Source organism: Mastigoproctus giganteus, chromosome 6 (genome assembly GCF_048544385.1).
Source record: "Mastigoproctus giganteus isolate SK-2022 chromosome 6, ASM4854438v1, whole genome shotgun sequence".
Classification (NCBI taxonomy): domain Eukaryota; kingdom Metazoa; phylum Arthropoda; class Arachnida; order Uropygi; family Thelyphonidae; genus Mastigoproctus; species Mastigoproctus giganteus.
Window position 1 is genome coordinate 187,590,335 of NC_143580.1, and position 12,250 is coordinate 187,602,584.

Sequence of the window (12,250 nt, forward strand, 5' to 3'; positions counted from 1 at the left end):
TTACTGCTAGAGTTGAATACACCTCTGGCATTCCCCTCTCTGAATAACTCCTCATGTGTGAATGTCGATGCAAAATATTCATTTAGTTTGTTAGCTACCTGAGCAGGATCATCAACACTTGACCCATCAATATCAAGTGGACCAATCTGATTCATCCCCTTCCTTCTAGAGTTTACATAAGTAAAGAACTCTTTGCTGTTTTTCTTTGCATCCCTTGCCAAGGATTTCTCGTAATCTGCCTTCGCCTGCCTAACCTCCTTTGTAACTTGGTTGCATATCAACTTGTATCTATCATAGGCTTCTGTGTCATGTGTTAATTTGTAAGTATCCCATGCATTTTTCTTCTCTGCCATATGCCTCATTAGTTCATCTGACATCCATTTTGGCCTAAACCTTGAACAATATTTCTTAGTTGGTATGTAAAGCCTAGTAGCTTCCAAGATAAGTTCTTTGAATGCTTCCCATTTTGAATTTGCTGTTGGTAACATCATCAGTTGGTCCCACTGTATAGAATTTAAATACTGTCTCAGTCCATCGTAGTCGCCTTTACGGAAGCAATAACCCTTCCCTTTACCCCTAATGGTAGTTACCTCTTTGAGTAAATCCCACTTCAGCACACTGTGATCACTGCCACCTATTGGTTCATTTATCTGCAGATTCTTAATGCATGAAGAATCACTGCTGATAATCAAATCAAGAGTATTACTCCCTCTAGTTGCCTCCCGAACATGCTGATGTAGAAAACAATCATCCAATAAATCCACAAAAGTCCTGCTAGTGTGTGAGTGACCAGCCCCCAAATTCCAGTCAATATCTGGGAAATTAAAATCTCCCATTATAAGACTCTCTGATTTACTGGCCCACTCTATTTCCCTGTACAGTTTCTTATTATACTCATCAGAGTCATTAGGCCTATAGCACACTCCTACACTCAATTTTGATCTCCCAATGCTTATGTCACACCAAACTGACTCAACACTGCACTGTCCAGCGATGTCGACTGGCTTCACTTCCTTGGTTTTTATGTGTTTCTTAACTAATGGCATAACCCCTCCCCCCTTCCTATCCTGTCTATCCTTTCTGTAGACGTACTCCCCAAATTCCAGTTCTGCATCCCTTATATCTGTGTGACACCACGTCTCTGATATCCCAACAATATCTGGCTTTGATGTTTTGAGCAATACCTCAAATTCATCAAATTTATTTACTAAACTCCTAGCATTGGTGTACACGCAAGTATACCTGCACCTGTTTCTATTCTTAGCTACCCTAACACAACCCATGTGTTTACTTGTACCGCAATGGCTCCCAGCAGTCTCTGAAATATGATGCATCTTGTTTTTCAGGCTTCTGCTCATTCTAATAGAAGCAGTGCAAGAATCTCTTTCACCTCTGCCAGTGGCTACTGTCAATTTATTGGTCTTTGTCTCCCCCCAAGCTATCAGTTTTCCGACCCAAAGTCTTAAAGGAAAGAAGCTGCATTAGAGAGGGTGCAGAATCCCTTGTACTAATTATACGGTGTAGTCCTTTCAAAAGCTAAAACTGCTGCTGATTCATCTATCAAAGTTACTGACAAAAGAAGATATGGCAATGATCTACAAATAATCCATGAAGTATGTAGTACATTCCATAAGTTCCTAGAATCACAAGCCGGTATTTAAATGGTTTGTGCTACGGCCGTAAGGCTTAGTGGGGTGTTGATATTGATCCTGGTGTGCATAGGTGCCAAGTAGGAACTGGCTTGACCACTTCACTCGTGTGTCACAGATGATTGACTGTGGAATATTGCAGTTTGAACAGCATATTAACATCAAGTTTTTAAAACTTGGGAGAAGTGCTACAGAGATGCCGCAAGCATTACAGAAAGTTTATAAAGATGATATGTTGAAGAAAACAGCACATTACAAGTAGTTTAATTTGTTTAAGAATAGACAGGAATCACTGGAAGATGAACCTCGCAGTGGATGCATTTCGACATCACAAAAGTGAAGGGACTTGTGCATGATAGGCGAATGACTGTTGTATGAGATTGCTCTTGAAATTTGACTGTAAGCTCACTACACACAATCTTGATGGAAGATTTAGGGATGCGTCGTGTGCAAAGTCTGTTCCATACTTGCTGTCAGGTCATTTGTTCAAAAAATCTATGCAGGATTCAAGCTTCCTAAGAAAAGTGGTCACTGGGGATGAAAGTTCAGTGTATACCCACGAATGTGGTGTCCCCCCCCCCCAAGACCAAAGTGGAATCATACAAATTGCACACAAAAATGTTCTCATAGCCCAAGAAGTCTCGTGCAACAAAATCCAACATCAAAGTCATGCTGATCATTTTTTTCAACAATGAGGGCATAGTGCACCATTAATTTGTGACTGGGGAGAAGAATTACTGCTGCTTACTACATTGAGGTATTGACACATTTGCATGAGAATGTGAGGCCAAGACAACCTCATAAATGGAAGGATGGCTGGATTCTACACCATGACATTGCACCCAATCACACACGAATGGCAGTTCAGCAGTTCTTTGCTGCATAAAAAAAAACCGTCATGCAGCAGCCTACCTAAACTGAAAATGGAGCTTCGGGGGTCAATGTTTTGCTACAGTGGATGACATCAAAGAAAACAGCGACTGGACCTAAGTGTGCTAAAAAAAACATAATTTTAAAGAATGATTCTAAACCTGGGAGGACTGATGGAGCAAGAGTATGTGTACAGAAGGAAGGAGTACTTTGAAGGTGATTAGGTTAGTAAGGCCAACTTTTCACTCAGTAAACTTTTACAGTAAAATTCTGGAATGTTTTGATTGTAACTTGTATGTTGAACAGAGTTTTACCATCCCACCATACTTTCTCTCTCCAATCCTTGAGAGAACAAAGAAACTTTAGCCATATAAATTTCTAAAGAATCTTTGAATAAGAGTAAGCCAACATCTTTCCCTACTTAGTATACAGTTTACAGGCTGTGTGTCATATTGTTCGTAATGGTGTCTGTAATTACAGATAAAGGTGACATACAGTAGGTTACGTTCTGAGGAAAGTACTACAAGTTGAAACTAGTTTTCCCACAGAAACAATGATATAATAGATAATTACATTCCTGAATAAAAAGAGCAGATTTAATCAAATTGTAATTATGTATAAAATACAATAAATGTTTAGAAAGTTCTTAACTTGATTCAGTTTCAGTTCAATTTTTGACTTGATTTAGACTGAATATAGTACACTATATTTGCAGTTAAAGAAGAAGGTACATCTCTAGCATGATCATGCCATCTGTAAGAGTTTTCAGGGAGAGACTTCTTTGAGAATCTTTTGGAGAGCTAATGTTACTTGATGCAAAGTGTGTTTAGCTTCCCTCATTGTAATTTACTCTGTACCAAGCATAAGCATTGAATATCATGTTAACCTTGGTGCTACATTCCATATGAGATCCATTTCCTTGAAAATTGCTGTGACAGCTTCTAAATATTTTAAAAACCTCACTTATCTTTCTAGTTGTCATGGTACCTTATAATGGACTGTTTTGCATGGGATGTGATCATTTGTCTTCTTCTGTTTCTCTAGAAAGACAACGTCTTCATTTGTGAATTGCTGGGAATGAGAGGAAAGCAGTTCCTGAACTGTTTTTCTCTTCATTCCCATCATCTTCTTTGATTTCTAGCTGCAATTGGCCAACTACTTTCAGAATGTTAGGTGATTTTTTCCTTTTGGTGTTCAAATACTAGGAAAACAGAAACAATTTTTGGCCACAATTTTCTCCAGGTGCCACTGAAATTGAATTTTTTAACCTCCTTCCTAGACTAGTATTTTTCACCACATTCAGAATATTGAATCCATTCCAAAATTTTTTAATGGTCTGTTGCCTTGATGGCCTGAACAAAAGTTCTTCTTGGGTAATTATAAGGTAATTTCTTAAAAGAAGAAATTGACCCTGAGTCTGTGGATTGGAGCAATGATGTTATGTTGGGAGGTGAGAATACAGCTTTGATTTTGGGATTGTCGTTAATCGGTAGGTTATGCTGACAATAACCTCAAATGGTTGGTAAAAAGAATTCTGTGAACCACTCCTCATAAAGGGCAACAGTTATTGGCTTTGGGTTGAATTTCATGGTGACAGGAACAAGCTTCTTTAACACCTTTGAGTGCCCTTGGGTTTTTAACATGATAAACAAAGCAAGGGTTTCAGCTTGAAATCACCTGCAGCTTTTGAACCAGGCAGATGGGCTAGTTTCCCCTTTAAAACTTTATTGATTTTTCTTCCTTGTTGATATAGATTGTTGAAGAGAGATCCAAAAAAGCCAAGTCTAAATCTCAACATTGAAGATTTTCCCAGAACAGGAGCCTATTTCTTCACTGATTTTTGCCAGTCTGTTTTGGAAAATCTTCAGCTGCCTGTTCAGCAGCACGATATTAATCCGTTCTAGAGACACCATCATATCGTGAAAATATCATAATGCGAACTCAATAACACATTGTTTTTTGGTAATTCGTTCCACGACCTCACAAGTTGAAATTTTCACTATATAACTCTCTGAAAGGTAATTTTTATAGTGTAAATTGTATTAGTTACCAATTTAAATCATTAAAATGCACTACACTTTCATCGTTATCATATGTTCTGTTATAAAAACCAATTTAGAACAGCTTTGTGATATTTTTCCAAAGCACATTTCTGGAGGTCATGGCCATAAAACAGTAAAAACAATTTGCACTTTCCAGTTTATTGGGCTTTTCTGTTACTGTAAGCAATTATAAATGGGTAATAAACTTCATGTTATTGCATTAGCGAAAATACTGATAGCTGGAATTTTGTGGTTTTTTACGTTATTATGGTGAAATGTGTTTTCCCTTTACTAAAATCTTCAATCATATAAAAAACAAATAAATTTTCAGAATTTTCTCTTCATTCCTTTTTTTAAGCTTCATGAACTTGTTACTCTGCAAATTGTGTAGTTGCAATTTGTGCATGCCGTTAAAAAATGCTTATGCATGCTATTGAAATTTATAAAGAAAAGGGAAGATTATCTTTTCAGCTTTTAGCTTTTCAGATTTTAATTTCAGCACTAATTCTGGTCTTCCAAGAGTTCAGTTGTCTTCCAGTTCAGTAAGCAGTCCACTCTCACTAAGTGTTATCACATTTGTTTTCACTAATGTAATGAACAACCTTTCTGCTAGATTTCTTTACAAAAGAAGTGCTTGGGCATTGGCCTTTCATTTTATCCATCATTTTGAAAGATGAATTATGTGAAGCTGCACAACTGTTTTATCACTGCAGCTCTTTGAATACCAGTCTGACTACATAGCATATAGTGCTGTGTACATATAAAAGCATTATACATTTGCAAGTCAAGTTCCCACAGGAACAAATTTTCCAGTTATCAACATTACACTTCCTCATGCACTTATAATAGGGACTGAAAATAGTAACAAGTGAAATAAATTAAGACTTGAAAAGTAGTAAATGTAAAATATTCACATTATCAATAAGAAATTTCATTAAACTATTTATTTTGCTTAGGTTGAAAAAGATACAGGAAAAGAAAAAGCAGTTGAAGCAAAAACAAGATGCAATGAGAAATGAATTACGGGCTGCTGGAGTTGAAGTAGATTCTGTGCCAAACCTCCTGGAAGAAGATTCTGATGAAGATATATTATTTTAAAATAATAGATTTTGTTTCTAATTACTTAAAAAATGGGTTATTACAGAATATGGAATTCAATTCTTGTAAAATATGAACATAGTGTAAGTGCTGATGGTTTGTTGTATGTTGAACAGTGTATAAATTTGTTGACTTTTTTGTTTTTAATTAAATGAAGATAAATATTTAATTTATTTATGAAGTTGTTTTTATTAATTTAATTTTTTTCCAAATAACTATGCTAAATGAAAATTTTCAGTAATATAAAGCAAGCATTAAAATTCTTTTAAATTAGAAAAGGCACGCAAGCAGAGCAAAAATTGCAAGTCTAAAGAGGTTCAAGCACATGTTACAAAATTAATTATAACAAGACATCCAACAATCCTGTGCAACTGTGACAATGTTTGTTGAGAATAGTTTCTCTTCAGAAATTATTCTGAAGTCATAAAAAAAAAAAAAAACAATAAGAGAATTATTTCATTTTATACTTAAAATATTTTGGTTATGTAACCATATTAAAAGCAGAGGCCTGAATTGGTTACAACAGAAAATTTACTTCTTGTGATAGAGACCACTGTTAGTTAAATATCTTCGAGTGGTATCTTTCATCAAATAAGCTTTAAACAAGAATGGCTATATAGTTAAGAGAATGTTTTTTTTTTTTTTTTTTTTTTTATTAGAGTTGACAGTATTAAACCATACTTAACAGCTTAAAAAAACTTTCACACCTGCACAATTCCTAATTGCTCTTTTATTAAGCAAATATTTTTAAAAAATTTCTAAGGCAGTTATGTCCAGTTAACTTCCACTCAGTGTGTGTTTTCTGTAATGTTGCTAATTATAATATGATGTTGCTGATTCTTTTCATTTGGGTATTGTGAGAGGAGAAATTTAGTTTTCAACCATATTAAAAATATTAATACTAATTATCTCTGGTTGGCTGGGAAATTAAAAATCAGAATTTTTTTTCTAAATCAAAAATGATTTTCATTGATCTGATACATTGAGTATGATCACAGCATAATTTATCTGGCAGCAAGCACAAGAGATGCCATCTCATTATAAAAACATTTCCTGCACAAAAACATCCACTTTCAGGGATATTAAGGAATGCTTGGCCAATGATATAGTTAGCCTATTAGTAAGTTTTAGCATTCAGCTGAAGAGTGAAAACTTTTAGGGGTGCAAAGATCACCCCACACAATTATTAGTACAGCTGCTTTGAAATAAGCCATGTGTGCATTTTCTTCTGTTTTTAATTGATTTGTAGCACAGAAAAATATTGTTTTTCCAAGAGATTAGCAGCTCTGGTGATGTTTCTGCAATTGGTCCCATAGGTAAATTAAATAGGGCCAAAAAATCAATAATTTTAGATTACTTTTTTTAAGTTGTTTTATACATTATTACTTGTTTCAACCATTAATATTTGACTATAAAAAGTAATGAGATATATGCCACATTATAAAACTTAATAATGTTAGGAAACTGCAGACATCCCATGCAGCAATTGAGTATACTGTTTTTGTATAAAAGATGTTTTAAAAAATTTAAAAAAAAAATTTTTTATGGATATAAAATACAGTAAGCAACACTTAATTCATTGCATGTAAAGGTTAAGCTGTTTTATTGAAAATGATACAAAGTTAACTGAACACACCTCAATAGAAACACAAACAGTTTGATATTTTGAGAGTGTTCCTCATCTTTAGGCCTATAGAGTGAGCCAAAATAACAGCCAAAGTGAGAAATTAATTACAATTAATTTACATTAAGTTACTCCTGTGGAAGGAGGAGGAAAGATGAGAAGCTGGAAGTGGGGAGCTACATTTATCACTAACTTATTATATAAAATTATATACATAAAATTGCCTTCACATAAATAGTAGAAAATGGAAAAAACATGCTGCATTTTTAGTGCTTGAAGTAGCAGGGGAGGGGATGAATATCTAAACATTCTGTATGTAGATATTCACAAACAGACATGCTATGACTTATATTTTAATGATGGATTAGTATTACTAGACCTTTATCATTTGCAACTTGAGTTAAAATACAATCTCATAATTTAAAAAAAAAAGTCTTTTGAAGAACAACTGAACACATTTTCTTTGAAAGCCAGTTATGGGAATAATATCAACCAGTGGTCTGTGTAACTTATAAAAGTGGCCCATGTAGGGATAGAATTTCTAGATGGAATCATGCTACATATATTGTATAGCACAACAGTATTTTCTAGTTTTTATTGTGTGCTAATTGTTTCTGCTAGTTTATTCATTCTGAAGTTACAATTTTGGCTTTCATTTTCTGAAATATGCTTTTCAGACCACTTTGTAGAATGCAATCCCAGTCTATAAAGAGAACTATGAAAAATTACATTGTTATGAGTGTTTTTCTGGTGAAGTTAAGAGCATCACCTTGCATCCCCCATATGAATAGTCTTGATATAACCCTTTATAATGAATTGTTTAATTCTTAATATAGAAACCAAGGTGGAAGGGAAATGTATTGCAGTTTTCAGCTGGGTAAACAAAGTAGTCTTATAACACAAAAAGAGCTGGGGGTGTCATCAGATTGAATTAATTTCTATATCACACTGTATCCTGTTTTGCAGAGATGAGTTACTGTTGAAATTGGTTGCATTAGTTCATTAAGTGGTTATTTGACTTTTAAAGTCAAATAACCACTTAATGGTTAAACTTAACTCAAATATTTTATTTTTGAATTAGATCAAATGAATCTAATTAAACTCCAGCAGTTGTCTTTTAACATGCTACATAATGTTCTAGTTCCAACTGTATAAGGCAGTTGTAACCACATTTGGAATACCATGTTCAAGTATGGAGACTTATCTAAAAAAATACACTGAACATCTTGAAAGGGTCCAAAGACAGGTGACTCACATTGCAAGATCAGCAAAGGACAACTGTATGAGGATGTGGGCTACAGAGCTTGGCAACCAGGCACATTAGAAGGGAGTGTGATTGAGGTTTATAAGGCTCTGAGAAGGGTTAGTAAAATGAATGAAGGCAAAATTTTCACTGTTATAAAGGATTCCAGAATTAGGGGCCATAAATTCCAATTACAGGGGAAGAGGTTTAGGATAGACTGTAGAAAGTTTCCTTTTAGCCAGTGAGTTGTTGATTCCTGGAACAAGTTGCCTCTACAGATAGTTGAGGCTTCGAGATTGAAGAAATTCAAAGATCAACTGGATAGTTACATGCGTGATTTGTAGATTTTCTTATCTATATTTTTTTTTTGGCAGGTGATCAAATTTTCTTATGTTGAGATCTCGTTCCTTTGTTGTTACATTCCATTACTGCTATATTTAAAATAATGCTAGCCATTATTTAAATGTTTCTTTATAAATTCCACTTTTAATATTTAACTCCTTGATTATTCTTGTACTTAAATAAAATTCAATAAATAATGTAAGTTGTAACTAGCATTATGGATACTCTGTAATTCAGTAGTGTCACCAAAGCACTTAGAACAATTTTAGTATTATAAAATAGCACTTTTCAAACATTTTTAATTATATTTTTTTTAGTAATTATGTGCAATTAATGTCATTTTTCTTCCCTGTTTTCTTTAATCTGTAAAATTATGATGTAGTTACTGATTCTGTGATTACTTTTATTCTTTTATCTTAATGTTGTACTTTTCCTGTATTTTATCTCATAATTCTGTCCTTGTGTTGCTTTCTTGTATATTACTAAATTTGTTATAAATTTGATTGTGAAAACAAACCTGACTTTCACCTTTTATTTTTATTTGTGTATGTAGTTTTTAAAATATTGCACAACACCATAGTAAATTATTATTTTTTTTATTTTTTTTTTTTTTCAAGGCTAAACTTGTAAATTGAATATACCAGTAGTTTGGTGCAATACCTCTAATATTATTTATATTAGTAGTATACAACAAAAAAGAAAATTATCAGTAGCTGGGCACGCCAGTGATTCTTCACACATGCACCAGCTTAATGGATTAAAAAGTTCTCATAACTTTATATTGGCAAAAAATAATTAAAAATTTTTCACTTTTTGGTGCCATCTTTATTTTCAATCTTTTCTGTGAAAAATTCCGAAAAATTTTTTCAGACTATGAAAAATTATTTATTTTTTTTTTTTTTTTAATTTTATTTTAAAAATTGTTTTGGAAATCAAAACACCTCTGCTGCACTTTAGACATGTTTTATCCTTTCATATCTGTTATTATATGAGCAAAACATCAAACCCATGCATTTCAACAATTGAATGTGAGCCAGATGGTAAAACCTGAGTGCATAATGACTGGGTGCACTACCATAAAATATTAAGAGTGCACACTTCAGTGATTGGAAATGAAAGGTGCACATAATTATTAAGATAGGCTTAATTGTCTGCATTTTTACTTTTTATGTGATAATTTTCATTGACAAAATCAAAGAAAATATCTTTATTGAGAAGTATTAAGAGTTTCAGCTGTAAGGATCAAGTAGACAAAGAACACAACATTGCTGAAAAGTGTGTGGGATACCAAAATATTCTGCATGCATAGCCAGGGTTGAGTGTCAACAGATTTATAACTTGATAACAAGATTTATAGAATGGATTATGGAAAGACAGGATTTTTCCCTTCAGTAGCTTGTCTGAGTGGTTCTTTGGAAAGGAGAGAATCCCTTCTCCCACCATTAAAAAAACTTAGAGGGCAAAGTCATAGCCACATGTCCATGTTAATTTGGTACATGACAGTTCACTGTACAAGACAATGTGGTGAAAGACAATTAATGGTTACAACAATTCAGTGAATTCTATGCAAGAATTCAGTGTACAAAGACAAAAAATGCAAACTTTTAATGTCATGCTGTAAATTATTAATTTAGTGATCATAATACAAGTCTTATTTTTGATAGAGTGCATTAACTTACCTTTGTTTTCGGGAACTTGAGCATGTATGTGTGAAGTGCTTATTGTCTTCACAATGTCCATCTGTCCACATGTAATAACCCTACTCCTAGTTGATGGATTTTAATAAAATTTCGTTTGGCTCTTTTAGAAAGATCTGTCGAGCCTCACAAGTTTAAAATTGGTCCAATAGAAATCTGGCAATTATTATTTATTTTTTTGCCTATCTGTCTGCATGTAGTAATGTGACTTTCAGTGGATGGATTTTCACAAAATTTTAATTTGGCTCTTTTAGAAGATCTTTCAAGCCCTCTCAAATTTCATTAAGTTGGACAAATAGAAACCTGGCAGCCATCAAAGGGGAAGGGGGGACACTAAAGCCAATCATACACCCAGGCCCTTGGATATCATTGTATACAGTCCTGAAATAGTATGGCTTGCCTGTGACAGCCTGTCCATATTGTAAAGTTGTGATGATATGGATGGACAGTCATGCTGAAAATAATAGCCATATACCCACTTTTCAACCTGCTTATGGGCTGTGGTTGATACTTTTACACAAAATAAATTGGTTTAAAATTTTTTTTTTATTCTGTTATTTTTTAAATTTCTGCATTCCTCTTGTCTAAGTGACCAGAAGTTTTGATTTGCCAAACCTTTTTAATTTTCTTAATTTCATTAAGAAAATTAATTAAAATTTATTAATTAAGTAAAATTAACTTCATTAATTTTCTTAATTTCTAGTCTGTATGTAATATACCAAATTGTAGTAGCCACAAACTGTCTCATACACTAAATTCTCTTCCACTCAACTGACATGATCGCCATAGTCACTTAAAACTATTTCTGCAACTACCATACCATATAAAAAGTCAACTATGGTCAGGAATTCAAAATTAAAAAGGGGGGTCATTTACTTTTACACAAATTATTTTTAATTTAGTAAATAAATAAGCAACTTTCACTGTGACATATTTTCAAATTTTATGCGAGATATCTTTAAATTTCTGTGCAATGTTTATTTTAGAAAATTAAAATATAGTTCTTTGTAAACAGTTTAAAAAATAGTTATAAATTACCTTTTGCAACAAAAATTTAATGGACTTAATATAAAAGTAATATCAATGACTAATTTTATTTTTATGTAATGACACTCATTTCAGTTAATGTATTGTGGAGATGGTTAATTTGAATAAAATTAAGGAAGGTTTGGTCAAATTGGATTTTTTTTTTTTTTTTTTGGCTGGTATAATCTTTGCTTCCTTGCAACAATATTGTTACTATAGTAATTACAAAGTCCTATATACTTTTTTGTTTGCTTCTCAGTCACTTCCACGTATACTAGAGTTATCTGTTTACTTATAAAGTTGAGGTGAAACTCTGTATGTATATATTGATAAATAGATACAGATTCCTAAAAACTCTTCAACTGCAAATGATAATGCTAGTTCTTGTGATTCTGCTTAATTTGTATGGTTGGAAAACAGGTTGTGTGATATGAATATTATCATATTAATGTTTAACTAGTCACAAAAAAAAAGTTCAAATGAGGTGGTTACATGGGGTTGCCTTATAGCACCAAACAATTAAGTACTTGTAGCATTGCCATTGTCAAATATTTCTCACTTTTCTGCGAGTGGTGGAGACATAAATATTATATGGACCAAATAGAAGAGTTTGAAGTGGATGCTGATGAGAACTGATAAATGGTAGGCTTATAGCTAGT

The 12,250-nt window shown here is 33.2% G+C and overlaps 2 protein-coding genes across 2 annotated transcripts in view; one reads left to right on the forward strand and one right to left on the reverse strand.

The window, feature by feature from the left end:
- LOC150084817 (V-type proton ATPase subunit D-like) overlaps positions 1 to 5,836 on the forward strand; it is a 61,901-nt gene extending 56,065 nt beyond the window's left edge. Inside the window, exon 7 of the mRNA XM_090376625.1 lies at positions 5,518 to 5,836. Coding sequence (XP_090232751.1) covers positions 5,518 to 5,659 — 142 coding nt within the window. The 3' untranslated portion in view covers positions 5,660 to 5,836. The remainder of the gene's footprint in view (positions 1 to 5,517) is intronic.
- LOC150084818 (uncharacterized) overlaps positions 1 to 12,250 on the reverse strand; it is a 139,170-nt gene that overhangs the window by 33,225 nt on the left and 93,695 nt on the right. The gene's annotated exons all lie outside the window — the stretch shown is intronic.